Source organism: Pseudochaenichthys georgianus, chromosome 23, assembly GCF_902827115.2.
Source record: "Pseudochaenichthys georgianus chromosome 23, fPseGeo1.2, whole genome shotgun sequence".
NCBI classification, from domain to species: Eukaryota; Metazoa; Chordata; class Actinopteri; order Perciformes; family Channichthyidae; genus Pseudochaenichthys; species Pseudochaenichthys georgianus.
The window spans coordinates 12,919,327-12,939,180 of record NC_047525.1 but is presented as its reverse complement, the minus strand read 5'-3'; the positions used below and the strand labels follow the sequence as shown (position 1 = coordinate 12,939,180).

Below are 19,854 nucleotides of genomic sequence, written 5' to 3'. Positions count from 1 at the left end.
AAAGAATAGGAAATGGAATGGAAATTGTTCGCATACATAAAACAATATATGTATAATGTTTGGCTGTGTGGCTCCTGTGAACGCTCCAATCCTTGACTCTGAACAATGTGGTCTGGAAAACCCTTTCAGTTTTACTCCTTTAACTATTGGTATTGTTCATGAAGCATTATCCAAGTTAGATCCTAGGAAACCGGCTGGCCCGGACAACGTAGAACCTTTCTTTTTAAAGATAGCTGCAGACTTTATTGCCCCACCTCTTACTTCTATTTTTAACCTCTCCCTCAGCACGAACACAATTCCAAAAGTATGGAAGTCTGCTTATGTCTTGCCTTTACTGAAAGGAGGGGAGGCAACTATTTTAAATAACTATAGGCCAATCTCTAAATTGTCAGTTCTGGCTAAGGTGCTCGAACGCTTAGTGAGTGAACAAGTAAAGGAGTTTTTATGTACAAATGACATCCTGTCTAAACATCAGTCAGGCTTCAGAAAGAAACACAGCACCATCACTGCCACAATGAAAGTGGTGAATGACATTACTACTACTTTAGATAATAAGCAGAGTTGTGCAGCTCTGTTTATTGACCTTTCCAAAGCGTTTGACACCGTTGATCATCGCATCTTAAAGCAGAGGCTGGTCAGTATTGGCATATCCAGCCATGCAGTGGGGTGGTTTGTGAACTACCTCTCTGAAAGGTCCCAATGTGTTCATTTTGATGGACTGTCTTCTGAGTGGTTAAACATTTCTAATGGTGTACCACAAGGTTCTGTTTTAGGACCACTTTTATTCTCCATATATATTACCAGTGTAGGTGATAATGTGGATGAAGCTACTTTACATTTGTATGCGGATGATACTGTGATGTATTGTGCAGGTCCCTCCATTAAAGAGGCTGTTGTTAAATTACAGGCTGTTTTTAACATTATTCAGACTCAGTTCTCTGAACTAAAGCTTCTTTTAAATGTGGATAAAACCAAGGTAATGCTCTTTTCAAAAGCTAAAAAGACACCAGAGCCTGTTTTAGATATTGTAACTACGCAAGGAACAAAACTTGAAGTTGTTGCCTGTTACAAATACCTGGGTATCTGGCTTGATGATTGTCTCTCTTTTAAACTTCATGTCAATAACCTGCTTAAAAAACTGAGGGTTAGGCTAGGTTTCTTTTTCAGAAACAAGTCCTGTTTCTCGCTTGAGGCCAGGAAAAGGCTAGTCACTGTGACCTTTTTACCTGTGCTGGACTATGGGGATCTGGTCTATATGAATGCACCTGCCAATTACCTGAGCAAATTGGATGCTGCGTATCACAGTGCTCTGAGATTTGTCACAAATTGTAAAGCGCTTACACATCACTGTACCCTGTATGCCAAGGCAGGTTTGCCATCACTTACTGTACGGAGGCTCAGTCACTGGTACACGTTTATCTATAAAACTTTGTTGGGTAAACTCCCGTATTATATCTGCTCTCTGATAACACAGAGAGTTGCAAGCAGCTATTGTCTGAGGTCACATGATGTAGTCTTGTTAGATGTGCCAAGAGCAAGGACTGTCTTAGGTAAGACAGCTTTTATGTGCGCAGCTCCACTTGCTTGGAACAATCTTCAGCAAGAATTGAAACTGAGCAATCTCATTCCTCTGCATGTTTTTAAAGCTAGGCTAAATGAAATGCTTGCTGACACAATGGGCACTTGTAAATGTCTATAACTATGTATCCTGTAAATATAATGTATGATGTCCTTTATTGTTTAATGTCTCATGTGGAACCTATATGCTGCAGGTCTCCCTTGAAAAAGAGATCTATGATCTCAATGGGACCAATCTGGTTAAATAAAGGTTTGAAATGAAATGAAAATAACAATATGTATATAGTAAGGTAACAAAAGCTCAAAGCTTTGCTTCATAACACATTCAAATTGCATCTCACGGTCAATCTCCCCCCACCTAGTATCAACACTGCTTTCCAGGGAGTTTGGTGTGTATATTCATAAGAAACACCATCAAATTAAAACATATCAAACAGTCAACACAGTCTGTTAAACAAGTGTACTGGTGTCTAGATTTCCTGGTTGTGTACTACTGATTTCAGATCGGCCCCATTATAATACTGCAGGGTGATCTTGAACGCATCATTTCAGTTTGCATGGATGTTTGCATTGATCACAGTGTCTTAAATTATTATAATTTTTCTTTTTTTATATACAGTGGGGCAAAAAAGTATTTAGTCAGCCACCAATTGTGCAAGATCTCCCCTTTTCCTTGACTTTCGGGTCAAAAGTGACCGAATTACTTTTATTTTAATCATAAATATTTTGTTTTTCATCCAATTGCCTCAATACCTTATGTTATCCCCCACACTAGGCCTCTGAATACACTTGATGATCACCACTTGCATTGAATTTTGAGTGATTTATTCAAGAGTGAAACACCCTTGACGTTTTTGGTCAGATTTGACCGCCATAAAAAATGAATGGGTATGAGTGTATTATGTTCCTCCATCCTGCAGATCACACACACACACACACACACACACACACACACACACACACACACACACACACACACACACCACACACACACACACACACACACACACACACACACACACCACACACACACACACACACACACACACCACACACACACACACACACACACACACACACACACACACACACACACACACACACACACACACACACACACACACACACACACACACACACACCTTTCTCGCTCTGTATGATACAATGTATCATACCTTCTCACAGGTGCAAGCTCTGTGCCCCTCGAGAAACACAAACCTCTCACTTTCTCGTGCTAAATGCGCCTCCCTTCCTGGCTCTCAAGCAGTTATATTTGTGCCTTGCTCACATTTGACTCATTGACACAGTGAGCAGGCGACCGATTAGGCTATTTTCTGTACGAGGGGCTCGGGACACATTTTTGAACCAGATGAAGAGGATATAGAGGAAGATGTCTCAGAAATGGAAGACAACAGCAATCCAAACTATGAGCCTACAACAGACCAGGGAGAGGCCCCTGAGGGAGAGGAGCCTGAGGTGACATTCCATAATTTTGCACACATGTTCTGTTATGGTATATTTCTCTTTCAATACATTTTCATTGAAGAAAACAGTATCAGTGTCTTATTTTATATTCATCACAGTGAATGCTGAACTTGATGGGCCCACCGGTGGGTCCGGACCATGACATGAAACACTGGCTTGCTTGTATCAAATCAATACATCCCATACATCATTGGAACGGGAAGAATCTCAGCTACAACACTAAGTCAATCATTTCCATCTCCAGTAAACACAGCCTACATGGCAAGCATTTTTATAATATACTGTAATGTAAAATAAGCACTATCTTTGAACTTACTACCAAAAATAATATGAAATTCACCCCTGGTGTCACTCTGTCTGTCATCCCTTGATTCTACTTGCTTTGACTGTTCAAATGAGAAGTCAACCATCAAAATTGGATGAGGGGTTCCAGAGACATCACTGTGCAAAACACACCGGTCAATTTTGACCGAAAATAGCAAGAGAAGGGTTAAAAATATGAGAGAGGCCTGTAATTTTCATCCTCGGTACACTTCAACTATGAGAGACATAATGGGGGGAAAGAATCCAGGAAATCACATTGTAGGATTTTAAATAAGTATTTGGTCACCTACAAACAAACAAGATTTCTGGCTCTCACAGACCTGTAACTTCTTCTTTAAGAGCCTCCTCTGTTCTCCATTAATGGCACCTCTTTGAACTCGTTATCAGTATAAAAGACACCTGTCCACAACCTCAAACAGTCACACTCCAAACTCCACTATGGCCAAGACCAAAGAGCTGTCAAAGGACACCAGAAACAAAATTGCACCAGGCTGGGAAGACTGAATCTGCAATAGGTAAGCAGCTTGGTGTGAAGAAATCAACTGTGGGAGCAATTATTAGAAAATGGAAGACATACAAGACCACTGATAATCTCCCTCGATCTGGGGCTCCACGCAAGATCTCACCCCGTGGGGTCAAAATTAACACAAGAACCACACGGGGGGACCTAGTCAATGACCTGCAGAGAGCTGGGACCAAAGTAACAAAGGCTACCATCAGTAACACACTACGCCGCCAGGGACTCAAATCCTGCAGTGCCAGACATGCTTTGGGGCTGTTTTTCTGCAAAGGGACCAGGACGACTGATCCGTGTAAAGGAAAGAATGAATGGGGCCATGTATCGTGAGATTTTGAGTGACAACCTCCTTCCATCAGCAAGGACATTGAAGATGAAACGTGGCTGGGTCTTTCAGCATGACAATGATCCCAAACACACCGCCCGGGCAACGAAGGAGTGGCTTCGTAAGAAGCATTTCAAGGTCCAGGAGTGGCCTAGCCAGTCTGCAGATCTCAACCCCATAGAAAATCTTTGGAGGGAGTTGAAAGTCCATGTTGCCCAGCGACAGCCCCAAAACATCACTGCTCTAGAGGAGATCTGCATGGAGGAATGGGCCAAAATACCAGCAACAGTGTGTGAAAACCTTGTGAAGACTTACAGAAAACGTTTGACCTCTGCCAAGTAATCGTGTTATAGTTTGTAGTAATCTGTGCTTATCGAAGCTGCTCTGAGACAAAAATGATAACCCGCAGAGAAGCATCCATACAAGGCGTTAACACAAGCTACGAACAAGCCAAGATCAACTGAAGACGCTCTGATTCGGTAGGACTTAACAGGAAACAAGAGAAGAAGAAATGTCAGCTTGAGGAATTAAAGGCCAAAGATTGGGGGGAGAAAACTAGAAGAGATGAACGGTAAGGAGATATGTTTTCTCTTACCCTATATATTTAGAAGAAAAAATGCTGAAATATCTGGATAGTTGACAAAAAAAAGGACCCAATAAACAGTGAATTGTTGCAAAAACTAAAATGTTGGGTACACCATACATTACTTAGGCAATGGGTTTTTCACAGTTTGCTGCTTTGGCATCATAAGCATAAGCATTATTCCGGCCTTCCTTCTGGTATAATACTAGACAAACAGGAAACTGACGGGTGGATTCCATCATTTGCAACTGCTATGTGCAAACGTCCGACTAACAGAGGATATTGTGTTAATGATATTGCAGCACAAACACATCAATAGAGTTTTGCAGATAAGTGAAAATTGCCTTTTTTACATCTGATTGCAATTATCAAGTAATTGGTAAGTATAAAATGTATGTCACTAAGCAGGCAGAACACAAAGTAGATGCAGGAAAGAGTTTTAAAACCGGGAAATAAAACTATGTTTCTTAAAAAAGGCGGTTCTTAACAAATGAAACTCATAGAACGTAATCATGCCGTTCATTAGCCTCCTTAAGTTTAGTGGTAGTGACATGAAGTCATACTGTATGACCGTCATGGAGTCTGTTTAAAGCCTAACGTGAGCTTTTTACTGATTGGGATTGCATTTATGCTCCAAGTAGCCACATTTCCAACCTAGATTTTATTTCCTCACAAGAGAAATTTAGACACAGGAACTGTCAAATGTCCGTTCACCTTCAAGGGAAATGTGAGAAGGAAGGGATAAGTAGGAGAAAAACAGTCGGAGGAAATAAGTCAGTGGAGAGATAAGCATCTGTCCCTTTCACTCATTTTGAGTTTCAGTCAGCAAAGACTATCAACAACGCATATTGATAGCAAAGAACTCAGTTAACGCATGGGAATAAAGGGAAGAGTAAGAAACATATAGATTATTTGAGATTTTAATGTATTTTTCCACACAAACCTTTTAAACTCCAGGTATTTTTGATAATAAGTGTGTTGATTGATGCCTGCTGACTTTAAAAACAACTCACATGATCTGGAACAATGTAAGTCATCTGCCCCACTGCATAATTCAAAATCACAAGGGCTGAATGTTCATGAGTTACAAAAACAAACATGAATGTATTGTTGAATTGATCTGAATGCAGCTTAAATTGCTTTATTGTTCTCTAACAATTGATTTAATGAACCATTACACTCAAGTGGGCAATCAGTCAGAAGTCAGATTTGATTCTTCTTCTAACCAAATCTTTTGATTAATGCCCATTTTAAGCTTTTGTTCGGCTGATTTATTCTTGACCCACAATAGAAATTCCCTCTTGGACAGCATGACAACAAAGTAAGCACATGAGCAACACAAAGAGTTAGAAGTGCCACCGCCTGACTGAACACTTCAGAAAGCAATCTAGAAAAGTCCCACAAAGCCAAAAAACAATCACTTACCCAATAAATGAGTCTCACAGGATGTGATATTTTTTTAGACCAACATCCACATTCCCTGTCCAAGAATGACATCCCTAAATAAAACATTTCACAACCGTTCAATAGCTTGACTCATATAATAACGTCTGAGTTTCAAAACCGGTCAATAGATTTCGTCACAGTTGTGTTTCAAATATATTAGTTGCTGATTGTCAAGGATTCCAGTAAATGCTCAAGTCCAGCAGTTATATATTTGTACAATAAATATCATAACCAGGATTGTTTTCAAAAGAGTCATGAAAGCCTAAACATTGTTTGTGCTAAAGGTGTGATCAGAATGCAGCGTGATAGGTTTCAGAGAACAACCACAGGCCTGAGTGTACGGCGTGATAACGGAAATCTGAGACACCTAGCAAGGAGGGAAACAACAGTAAAGCTAAAAGACATACTGTGGTTTTCATTGCAAATGCAAACTGCCTAATGTAAACCTCACAGGTCTGCAAACTGCGTGAGACAGCAGCTATAATAAGTCTCACTTTTTAAATGCATTTGGCATAACTCAAGTAGGTGCAAAATTGTTCAATATGCATGTAGTTTCTCGGCTGCAATAAATATGATTATTTCTTGAAATGACATCCATTTATACGAGTCCTGATTCCAAGCAGAAAGTATGCATTTGTCATTTGGTTTAACTGAACCATTAAAGCAAATAAAGAAAAAAAATATTTCTAAAGTTTGTTATTACTTCAATTCATTTAGTTGTAAATCACTTGAAAAAAAAAAGGCCTCTGTGATCTGAAGTCAAAACTGAAACCTAACTTTCTGCATGGACATAAAATATACTGTTTTTTGTTGGTGAACTGAACCTTTGAGGCCTCTTGTAAGTCTCTCAACATGCTGCAACACTAACTTTATTAGTGTTGCAACTGATGTTGCTTCATGAAAGAATAAAAGTTGAATTACGTGTGGGTGCTGCAGACAGATAACATCAAATACCACAGTATGTTCTGACAGCCGCTGTCACAAGTTTGTCGACATCAAAGAAGCCAAGCGATCCTCCAGACTTTCAGGATGTGTTATCTAATCCCACCGTGGCATCACTTGGATGTATGTGTTAACTTGAGACTGTACAATTAGTTTATCTTGACATTGCAGACTTGTTTCCATTGATTTTCTCCTGAGTGTAAGAGGATGAACTCCATCCAACACAGCCAATTCCAATACCGATCTGCCACTTGTTGTAGCAACGTCACACCCAAACCACAGGGTCAAAGGTCAACAGATGGAGCTGATTGCACACATCAGTGCCAGCATGTCTCTCAATATAGCCATGATTAGGGAGTTGAATAATAAACAGAGAGAAAAGGATGGAGCGGAGGACACAAACACTCAAACACACAAACACACAAAACAGCAGCATGTGTGCACCTAATGCACTGCTGTCTCTTCCCCCATTAAATGAGTTCATACTACTGCGCTCAGATAATAGGAGGACTATGGCCAACAGAGGGTGGGATACATACAACACAGTCTTACAGCCTTATCTATTAGAGCAAAACACATTTAGCTCAGTAACAAGTTATTTGGTAGAACAGCAGCTTTATGGACTTTATATTCGAGATGAAAACATGGCTAAATGCTACCCAATCCCATACCCAGCACACATAAACACACACATTTAATGACAAACAGACGTCTTAATGTTGTCACATCTTGTGGCATACTTTACTTACAAGTTTTTGTTTTGTCTTTTTTACTACTGTCTTAATTTTCTTTGCAGGGATGTTGCTATTTGAAATGACATCCTTCAAAAATGTCCTTGTGTAGTCTTATATGTCTTATAGTCTCAGTGGAGCAAATACAACATGAAGTCAGTTTGAGGGAATTACCTAGCGCTGTCTTTTGTGATGCTAAACCAACACATGAGAAGCAAAGAACGGTACCTAATGTATGCAAATTAATAAGCACATTGCAGCAAAACCGACACACAATGCCAGCAGTTAGCATTGTTAGTTTGCTGCTGTTTACTCACCATTTAAACTGCCAGCTGAAGGAAGCAGGTAGGCTATCCTTGATGAACCGTATGCTAACGTTAGCCGCTAATGTGTTAGCTCGCCAGGTACAGTACACTTTTTTACATATTAATTTAGTTGCCTCAATCAACACCTTGTCTTCGAACTGACTCTGCGTTTCTTCACATAAAAACTGTTTCCTTGATGTCCATTTTCATGCTAGCGTGCAAGCCTGTTGACTGAATTTAGGTAAGTCATTGTCATTGTAGCCTAAGTCATCAATGTATTTACTTTCTCCAACTTTTAAAAAGTGTAATGTAGCTTCTTGTTATTGTTTCATTTCAATGGGTTTTAAGTTGTCACATTTGTTTAAATAAATTACATGTTCTTGTGCTGCTTGTATTAATTTGGAAGACAGTTTATGGCTTTAGACATTTGTATGTGTAAAATGCTCTAGTTGTACAAATTTAGTTTAAAGTCCTGTATAGGTCGTGATATAATTCATAATGACACTTGACCTTTTTGGATTAGATACACAGCCAGATGTGGTGTATCAGCCAACATTGCAAAAGCTGACTTGCATTCACAAGCATGCTGTCTTGTGTTGCATGCTGTTTTTCTGATTAACCATGCAGGCATCTATTGTTGGGTGTCGAAATGAGTGAAGTATTAAGATTCTTTGTGGCGCTATTCAATGATGATATTCACGGTCTGTTTTCCTGAAAGACATTTCATCTGGACCTCAAAGGCGGATCTGATCAAACATACGAAGGTGGACCTGCACAAGAAAGGGTATTAAAAATGACTGAGGAATTACCATCTTTGTTCTCTGCAGCTCCCTGGTTTTTCCCGCTGCTAATTCCTAATCTTAATGACTAGCAGATCAGCACAGGCGTTGATTAAAGAGAGCTGGATAATTATATCTCTGAGGGACTTGCGCCAACCACCTCCACCAGCTGACACTCCAGCCTGGTTTCTCCTCACGCTCTCTACTCCCTCACAACATTGCAGTAGGGCCTGGCTCATTTCGTGGCATCTGCAGGCAGTGGCAAGTCCTTCCGGCATATGCCACAGAGGCCGCTACTCTGTGGTAGCTGTGGCAAGTACTTCTGGAATATGCCACAGAGGCCGCTACTCTGTGGTAGCTGTGGCAAGTCCTTCCGGCATATGCCACAGAGGCCGCTACTCTGTGGTAGCTGTGGCAAGTACTTCCGGCATATGCCACAGATGCCACAACTTGCCGAGGCATCTGCCGCTGCTCAACGGGAGTTGCCACAAGATGCCAGAGTAAGAGAACGTTTACGGTAGCTGCCACTCGCCTTCCGTGGCAAATGCTGCTATTTAAACCCGTATTTATCGTGTAAAATGTCGCTGTTTTGGCATGACTTTATCGAACTGATCTGTACACAGGACTGATGATCTGTACACAGGGTTGGGTTGTAACGGAATACATGTAACGGCGTTACGTAATCAGAATACAAAAACCAAGTAGCCTAACTGTATTCAGCTCGCGTTACATTTGATAAACAACTAATCAGAATACAGTTACTTTCGTAAACCTGAAGTGAATACATTTTGGAATAATTATTGGTGGAAAAGTTTCCTCACAAAATGTATCCTAATATTCATTACCGGCAGAACTGTGTGCACACATGAATGTATAATAAGAGTGTGCACAGCGCAGCAGCATGTCTGTGAGGCCCCGCCCCCGCACGCAGATGAGAGAGAGATCTCTTTTTAAATATATTGAAAGTTAGAAACGGAGATGGTTCGATAAAACGTGCAAGATAACGTTTATAGCATTTCTTTATTGTCGAAATGATGACATTTCATAACTGGTCCAAATTAAAGTGAATGGCCTGCTGCTGCTGAAGGCATGGGGCAAATATAAGTCCTTTGCCTAATTTATAAAGTAAACTTTAGCATCTCACTAGCAGTGGCAACTGCAATCAGTTACAGCTGCCCTAAGTCTGTAGCCAAGTCTAATAACACCAGTGTACAAGTTGCTGTGTCAATACAGATATTTATTTGTTAATTATTTGTCTTTACTAGTCATATACCTGGTTTATCGTAGCAAGCAGTGGAAACTCCCCTCAAGAAGCGACAATTGCCAAGGGCGTTGCAACCCTCACTTGCCAATATTTTATCATAAATATAGCACGTTTGTTTATTTTAGCAAACCATGCTCCAAGTAAAATTGAATAGAAATGATAATGTATAATCTTTTTGAAAAATAGAGATCGCACATCAGTCCTGTGTACAGATCAGTTCGATAAAGTCATGCCTAAACAGCGACATTTTACACGATAAATACGGGTTTAAATAGCTGCATTTGCCACGGAAGGCGAGTGGCAGCTACAGTAAACCTTCTCTTACTCTGGCATCTTGTGGCAACTCCCGTTGAGCAGCGGCAGATGCCTCGGCAAGTTGTGGCATCTGTGGCATATGCCGGAAGGACTTGCCACAGCTACCACAGAGTAGCGGCCTCTGTGGCATATGCCGGAAGGACTTGCCACTGCCTGCAGATGCCACGAAATGCGCTTGCTGTCTCTCCAACATTGAGCGTTCACTGCTCTCACACTATTCTCATTATCTCATCCTGACCCAGTGCTTTCACCTACTTTCTGAAAATGGAAGTGGATCCATGCTCCAATGACATGGAAGTAATAAAACCGCAACATCCCAGCCCCACTTGCCCGGAGCAGAGTTATAGGTGACCAGTGGAATCACAGCGAAGCATATCAAGTGGAACTCAATATTTTCAAGCAAATTTGTAGTATTGGTGGCAGCTCATGAAATAAATCTAAGCCCCGAAAACAACCTCACATAACTTCGTAAACACTGATCATGGCTGGAAGTGCAGCGGGGTGGGTGCTGCAGTCTTTGGTCTTATGAAATTACCATGACATAACAATCTATCACAACTAGCTCGCCTGCCCGGGCACTCGCATCTCCAACAGAATGACGGCAATCTGTCAGCTCATCTGCTAGTCCACCCCAAAGGAGGGGAAGGACAGGAGGAAAATAATTACAGAATGGACAACAAACGGCTTTGCCAGGGTCGTGCGGATATGAGTTGAGCTTATTAAAAACCACAGTGGAAAATAAATATGCAAACATGCAGGCCGCCCTCTAGCAGGCAACACAATACAAGATGGTGTGAAAGACAGAGCGTGGAGGGAGAAGGAGGGAGAGCAGAAACCCCACTGCTAATTTAATAGACTGACTAGCAGGCTACGCAATTCCATTATGTTGTGTCATCTGTCCTGCGGAGCTTGGGTAAGCTCTATGGGGAAGGTCACAGCAAATGATAATCAGAAACAATCAAGTCATTCGGGATCCCACATTTAAACGCTGCCCCCGTAGGTTTGGAAGATGATGACCAGGCTGTTGTCTCTGTCGTCACTTATCATCGGTGGGTTAACATGACTGGGAAGAAAGAGTCAGAATCCCTGCAGAGAAATATAAGTCAGGAGGCAACAATTTGACACAAAATATTTTGACCGATATCTCACAACTTGGCAAACTGCTTTGTACCATGCATGCGTATTGTTGCTTTTGTCAGTTTAGCATTACATCATATCAGCTTTTAAATACAGAATGAAGTCAGGATGTGGCAGTCCAGTAAACAAACATTATCAAACTGCTGCTTTTCTTGAGAGTTGACCTACGTCATTGCTTGGAAATAGGACAGTGGCATGTCCAGAGGAGTTATTTGTGATGAATCGAGATGTCACTAGTTTGCAGTTAAACACAAAAAACGAGTTGCAACACTGGCATTTTGTGCCTTAAATCTCAAAAGCATTTGGATACATAAATCAGACCAAAAGATATGTTATATACAAATATAGTATGAGGGCGCTGATCTTGTGTATACAACATATACATTCTCGCGAGAACAAGATAGCGCCGTAGTGTAAACAACAACGTGACGTCGGAGCTCAGTAAAAACAAAGTCGTCTCTGCTGCCTGACGGTCTTTTTGACACGATGTTCATATTTTTTGAGTAATTATACACTTTTTGACGGACAGAAATATTGTTTTCTGGTGTCACTTTAAGATCTTACAGGGAAAATTGGCATTTTGGTGTGAGGGCGCACGTTGAAATTAAGAGGCCACAGCGCCCCCTGTTAGATTTGTATTAACTCATCGAAAACTCGGCCATCACACAAATCAAAGCACGACTTGAATCTGCACACAAATGTTATAAAAGTAACAGAATGCGGTTAAGACAGCAGCAGCAAAGGAAACATAGGAAGTGAAGAAAATCCTACATTTAGCTCTTCTAATCAGTCAGCAAATAGGCTGTAACGAACCTACGGTATGTGGGAGAGCAGAGAGACGTGTGGAAGTTCATTATGTGCTGCACTGCTGTTGTTATGTTAACCAAGGGAAATGAAGGCAAGTAGTGTGTGACTATGCTCTCTGTTACTAAACATACAGTAATCTCATGGTCTCAGTCAGCTTTGTTTGAAAAGGCTGGAAACAGAGAATATCAGAACCAACAGACATTTGATTGAAGACTCAGACCCAATTTTTCATTTTCAAAGGTGACATTTCAATTCAATATTCTTCTCTAAGTTTGGTCATGAACCCAACAGTGACAAATCCAGCTTATTAAAATGTTGGATATAAAATGGAAAGTCACCATAAAAAAACAGTGCTTTGCCTTCCTAGCTGTCACAGACAGACATCATGCAATTTTGTTTGAGTGCGAATTGTAGCCTCCTCTGCACCATCACACCGGGTGGGAGTGGGGGGGGGGGGGGGGGGGTGGTGCACGCTGGGCTCTGCATCCTGCAGACAGAGGAGTCCCCATTTCTCTGCTGCAATTTCAAGACAAAGCAACAGTCGTGAGCAGCATCTGCACCGAGGCCAAATATCAGAGTCACAGGATTTCTTAAAGAGGATGGATGAGGGGATTTGAGAAGAAATGTCTGACATCCAATTTAGAAGTAAAACTGTGATCAGCATTCTGTATATCACCAAGATTCATTTTTTGGATTGGATTTATTAAGAAAATAACTAGCAGGTTAATTGATAATGAAAGGTATATTTCTTTAGTGCTGAAACTAATGATTTCCATTATTGATTAATCTAGGGCTGTGCAAAAAATGCAATATTATAATCCATAATCTTTCCATGGAATTGTAGCATGATGAAATCAAACATCCTAATGCATAAAAATGCTTTTAAAAAATGAAAAAAATAGACATACTAGCTCAGAAAATCTGATCAAACTCAAGTGTAATCTACAAATTCACAAGAAACCTTGCTTTACATGTTGCTTTATTACGTTGACTTCATTAGTTTGACCTTTTTTTGTAACAGACACAATATCAAAGGTTTTCAGTTGGTTATGATGTAATACAGCAAATATTCAAATAAGAGCTTGAACCGTCCTAATGTTTGCCATTTCTGCTTGAGGCATCGACTCACTGCTTAAACTCTGATCCTATTGCCATGTTTGTGCATTAGGCTGGGGATTATTGGTCTATGAGTTCTGCATGACAGAAATTGAAGACTCTGGATTATATAAAATAACTTGTTGTGTGAGCAAAAGCCGCATCCATTGACATTGAATCTCAAATCACGTCATATCCCTGGGGAACCTAGTGCTGTTTCAGATCAATTCTTCTTCTGATTGCTTCTGGAACAATCTGTTCTGCTGCTGTTAGAGATGCACAGCTCATCCAGAAGACTTATTCCACATGTACAAAATCCCCTGAGCATCTTTGTTTACCACCTCTATTAAGTTGCTGAAAGTAAAAAAACAATGGTGCTTCAACAATTAACAAAAGAGCTGCAATATGATTCTTTGGTCAATATTGCTCTCACTGGAAGAATAACATTTCAAGTCCCTTCTGCTTTATAGTTCCAGCCAACTCGTTGAGGGCTTTGGATAAGAGGGCCAGCCCACACTGACAGCTTACACCTTCTGGAGTGAGACAGTAATAGCATAACCAACGAGGCCAGCAAACAATATAAACACAAAGCCTGTTTCTGCTAAATCCCGATGCACATATCAGCTACACACGCAAGGCAAAACAATCATTAACATTGCCGTCTTAAATGAAAGTCTGAGAGCACAACAGCTTCAAAGTAAATAGAAGTTTGAGCCTGTTTGATCTTTTTTAACCATAAATACCTATTCTTGCCCCAGGGCTTTGATAACCAAGATAGGCAGCTCCTGTTTCAGAGGTGGGCCTTGAGGTCTAAACTGGGGATCATAAATATTCAAGAGACTGTCAAGGCCTTTTGTTTGGATGTGAATTACACGTGCTAGATAAGCAGTAGTTATTCCATATAGCATAATTACACTATTTGCAGTCATATACTTTCCAACTGAGCAGATTATCATGTGAAGAATATTCTCACAATCACATACTCTTAAAAATCAATCAAAAATGCTATTTGAAACCATACTCTCCTCAAAAGATATGAATACCACTTAGCATAGAGGTTTATGAGTGTGTTGTTGTGATAGAAAATGCAGTTTTCTCCTGTCAAGACTCATCACTTCCAGCTGAGTCACCATTTTTTGGTTTAACGATGCAGCAACTTGTTTATAGATGTTTCTTGTCAAAACACATAGACATTCATCAGAATAAAATGGAACTGGGAAAAGTGAATATGGTTTGGCTTACATGATGGAGGATTTTACAAGTGTAGTGATGTAGATAGGCTTGGAGCACAAAAGTGACAACATATTGTCCAATCACATTCCAGCAGATCCTCACTCAGTTATTTGTCGCCATTTGTGCAGTCACTTGTTCCTAGATATTTCTAGTAGGAATTCCCTCTGAATAAGGTGTGAGTTGTTTCAGGGGTAAAGTTAAGTTAGATTATGGTGGATATTGCCACATTGGCCGGTACTGGGCAGAGGTGACACAAGAGGACCAAATCACATTCAATCACATGTTTAAACAAATAACCCCTGGTTGGCCCTGAGCTTACCACTTGAGTTCTTCCCACAGATGAGGTGCTGATATGGCTGCAGCAGCCCCCAGATCTCAGAGTCGTTGTTGATGGCTTGCTCCAGAGACTCCAGCGTAAACTTGGGCACGCCGTTGTCCCTCTCCACGAGCGCGCTGCGCAGCACGCGGCTGAACACCTCTCTGAACAGACTCTCCATGCAGGCGGTGAGGTATATGGCAGCGTGTTCGTGGATTCTGAGCGCCACCCGGCTATCCACCATCCACCTGAAGAACTTGCCCACCGAGAACACCATCCCGCAGCGCGCCGACTTCCCGCGGCTGAACTTGTCCCCGGTGCTCATGTTGTAGAGGGACAGGGCGCTGAGGGCCGCCGTGATGCAGTTCACTGAGATGGTCCATGAGAGGACCACCTTGATGGCGCTCTGGATCTCGTGCTTGGTGCATTTGGCGTAGCGCAGGCTGAGCCGCTGCGCCTCCCGAGCCACCCTCACCAAAGCGCTGCTGATGAGAGCGGAGAGCCGCGCCAGCACCTCGGGTGGAGGGTCGCCCACCATCAGCTCCTCGTCTTTCCTCAGTGCGCCCTCCACCTCGCCAAGGCTCCATGGCACGTCCTCCAGCTCGGGCAGCTTGGCGCACTGACCCGAGCACTCCAGTATGTCCGTGTCCTCCGCCAGGACGGTGTTGACTGTCTCCAAACTGTTCTGTCTGCTGTGCATGGACTCTGTCAGATGCCAGCCGTTACCCCCATGCACGATGGACTGATGCGTGTCGGAGCAGCACAGCGACACGCTGGACGACCTGACCGAGTCCGCGGCTCCACCATAACCAGAATCAAGCGTTAAATCCTCCAGCGTCCTCACGACTGTCTTACCATTGCCTGCCATAACTGCACCGCATACTGTTGGGTATGCTTGGTCTCCCAGTTAAATGCCACAAAGTCGTTTTATTGCTGTTTCCCAGCCGCTGCGTGGTTGTATTCCCCAGAATCAAAGAGTGAAACGTCAGAATAGAGCCTCTGCTTTCCTCCTACTCTAAGTGGCTGCGTGTCTTCGATATCCTCCAGTCCACAACTTCACACGCGTAACCTGAGAGCGCACACTGTCTGCAACAAGCTCAGGACTCTGGAAGGGAGGAGGAGCCTGCAGCCCCGCGGGCAGAAACAAGCCAATCCGCACCTCCAACAGCTTTGACTGACATCTACCTGCTGTACCTTTGAGCAGAGGCTACCTGGTGCTGCTGAGGCTGAACTGCAGAATCAGAAATGCAGTTGCTTTGCCAACCAATCTGATATTTGCTGCCGTGTATATGCAGTGAAGTGATGGAGGCAGTGTCAGGATGAGAGGAGGTTTCCCACTGAGAAGACACATTGGGGAAATGTGGATGCTCTCTTGATATTCCGAGGGAAATGGGCAGCGATGACAAGTAACAGCAGGAGAGAGGAACAAACATGTCCAACCTTTTTAATTGAATATTACCACAGGAAAAAATGTCACATTGTGAAAGAGCATAAATGGCTTGGAAGGGACACAAACATAAATGGTGCATGTTTTGATAAAATAACTTGTTTTTTAGAGGTCAACGGTAATTTGCATTACTCTCCTTCAGCTAGATCCTGATTCTTATCATAGCAGCAATGTTGGGTATTAGTGTGTATTGGTTGGGTGTGTATTAGTTTGCAAAACCTGCTGAATATGCAGTTTATTTCCTCAATTAAAGTAGAAATAGATTAAATGAAAAACAAACATGTGCCTATCATTTTAAATGATACGTTGAAGTCTTTATCTTTTCCCATATGCTCAAATTATGTCCTTTTGAAATCAAATATGTTTTTACATTCTGGATTTCGTTCAAAAGAGTTATTCGTCCAACTATCTGAAATGCAGGTTGCTCTTGTGTCTTGAGAAAAGAACATAGCAGAATATGATCAATACATTGTGAGGCTGAGCAAGAGCAGTGTGCAGGATGCTCAATCTCAAAACTCTTGACATTCCACCCTGCTGTGGAAAGTGTAGTTGTTCCTGAATCGCACAAAGATAAAACACACACCTCTGTGCAGTGAAAGGCTTTGTTGGCATGCTGTCCACAACTAGTGATGAAGTAAGAAGTGAAAGGGACTGCAGCACATTCTTGAGGAACACCATAACCTTTAATGCTATCATAAATATGTTACTGTCCAGAGCACATGTCCATCTACTGATACAGTCCTGCGTCAAGGTTTAGCATCACTTTATCATGATGTTGGATTTATTCTCCAACATTACATCTTTTATTTGCCGGGCCATAACAACAAAGAGTGGGTGATTTGGATTCTGAAGACATGCTGAGGGGAACAGTTGGTGGAACGATGATTCATGCGTTCTGCCGGGGCTTCTCCTAGTACGTCTGAGCTGGACCAACCATCTGTCCACACTGCCTGCCATGCCATTGGCCCTTTCAGATCTTCTTTGCATGACATGGCAGTACCCATGCCAGCACTGAAAAAAAGCAACTCATTACATTGGAGTTTTCAGAAATGATGCAACGCCCACTCTGGTGATTGACAGAGAGAAGTGTAAAAACAAATCGTGCTAGTGTGTAGGTTTGGTTTACAAATTATAATAACGCATTTCCACACTGCATAATGTGTTTTAGAGCAGATACTTTATTAATACTGGACATGGAAATACTTTGGGCCTCTGAATTTTAGTGGATACAACTTTTTCCAGATAAGAACTGAAGATTTTTATTGTGTGAATATGACTTTATTTATCTGTCAAGATAAGGGAGATTGGGATAGGTAATGAGAAGAAAACCAGTGATAAGAAAAACCAATACTTTTTTAAGTAGAAATTAATTAATTATTTATTAAAGGATAAAATGCATGTTGCATAATACTCCATCTATACATATACAGAGTTTATAATTATAACTGAATGTCGTCATTAACACGTCTTGTTTTCCAGTGTGTGACAGAAACTGAGTTCATCTCCAGCAGTGTGCCAAAGCTCTTGATGCAATGCAGCATATCTTGCTGACTAACCCAGGTGAGAGTGGTGGAGGTGGGCAGCTACTCCTCTACATGCACCGTGGTCCTCCAAAGCTTGTCCTCACGACGTATTGCCGTGGTTGCCTGGTAACAGCAAAAAAAGATCATGATTTTCCCAGCAAGATGATAGATTGCTAGTATTTTGCCAGCAGAATGAGTGTTCACTCAATTCTTTAGTCATGCTGCTCGGTTACATTTCAATTTTATAATTTCACACTGTTTTTTGGTAGATGTTCCTGCGAGTGAAGTACTGTGTAGTCTCTCTATATTTTATTAAGCCTTTTGCTTGTTCTATGTTCATTATTTTGTATATTTTTGTGAAGTGACTGTGAGAAACTTTGACTCATATTGTATTATTGTACATCATTATACAACATGTTTAACACCATATTATTCTGTGGAAATGTTGGCTGATGAAATGTAAACGACAAAAGGAAAATAACTCTTATCATGTATGGATGTAGCCTACATTAAGTTATCATCTAACTTAGAGGGAGGGGTTAGTGGCGTGATACTATACTGCCACTCAGTGACATAAACAAGGTACTACAGTCCAAAGGCTGCATTTCATGTCTTTCAAAATTACAATATATTGAGTAAGAGATTGTGTTTTATTTAGAGCAGCATAGACTAAAAGCATAGACTATAACAAAACAAGACAGTGTGGTGTATATCACTACTTCTACTTCTTATATGATCATAATATAACATTGTAAATAAACCTCACACTTAAAGCTCTCTATGTAAGGTAAAATAGGTACAATTACTTGTATATCAGCTTACCAAGTACATCAAGGTACGTTTATTTGTATAGCATATTGTAGCAGCAATGCAAATCAAACAGTTTAACATAAGACACGCAATGCTAAAATAAAACTAAGAGAAGCAATGTGAGAAACAAAAGACAACATTAAGATACACATAATCTTGAAAAGACTATTCCTGAATAACATAACATGCATTTGAATTCAAAAAGCACTTCTAAGCAAGCTGTGGTGGGATTTCAAAGGTCTTTTATTTTGAAACTCCACATCAGAATGTCCTGATTTTCTCTGGGTGAGTAGATGGGCTGTCCTTCTATCACCCTGCAGTGAGATGAGTCTTGCATCAGGGAGAGATTTCGTTTTATTCTTATCTAAACACAGGGCTGATAGCTCATATATGGGATTTCAAAGGTCTTTTATTTTGAAACTCCACATCAGAATGTCCTGCTTTTTTCTGGGTGAGTAGATGGGCTGTCCTTCTATCACCCTGCAGTGAGATGAGTCTTGCATCAGGGAGAGATTTCGTTTTATTCTTATCTAAACACAGGGCTGATAGCTCATATATGGGATTTCAAAGGTCTTTTATTTTGAAACTCCACATCAGAATGTCCTGATTTTTTCTGGGTGAGTAGATGGGCTGTCCTTCTATCACCCTGCAGTGAGATGAGTCTTGCATCAGGGAGAGATTTCGTTTTATTCTTATCTAAACACAGGGCTGATAGCTCATATATGAGATTTCAATATGAGATTTCAAAGGACTTTTATTTTGAAACTCCTTACATTTTACATTTACTCGTGGTAGTTATACGTAGTTTGTTTTAAATAATTATTGATCACATTATATAGTACATATTTCTTAATTTAATATGTTTGGTTTGTTCTTATAGGTGCTTTTGTTA

At 41.1% G+C, this 19,854-nt stretch overlaps 1 protein-coding gene across 3 annotated transcripts in view; it reads right to left on the bottom strand.

Moving 5' to 3' along the window:
- Positions 1-16,742, bottom strand: part of btbd11a (BTB (POZ) domain containing 11a) — a 188,718-nt gene extending 171,976 nt beyond the window's left edge. For all 3 annotated transcript variants that reach the window (XM_034075211.2, XM_034075214.2, XM_034075213.2), the window contains exon 1: positions 15,186-16,742. In XM_034075211.2, the coding sequence (XP_033931102.1) occupies positions 15,186-16,050 (865 nt within the window). In that variant the 5' untranslated portion in view covers positions 16,051-16,742. The remainder of the gene's footprint in view (positions 1-15,185) is intronic.
- Between the last annotated feature and the right edge of the window lie 3,112 nt (positions 16,743-19,854).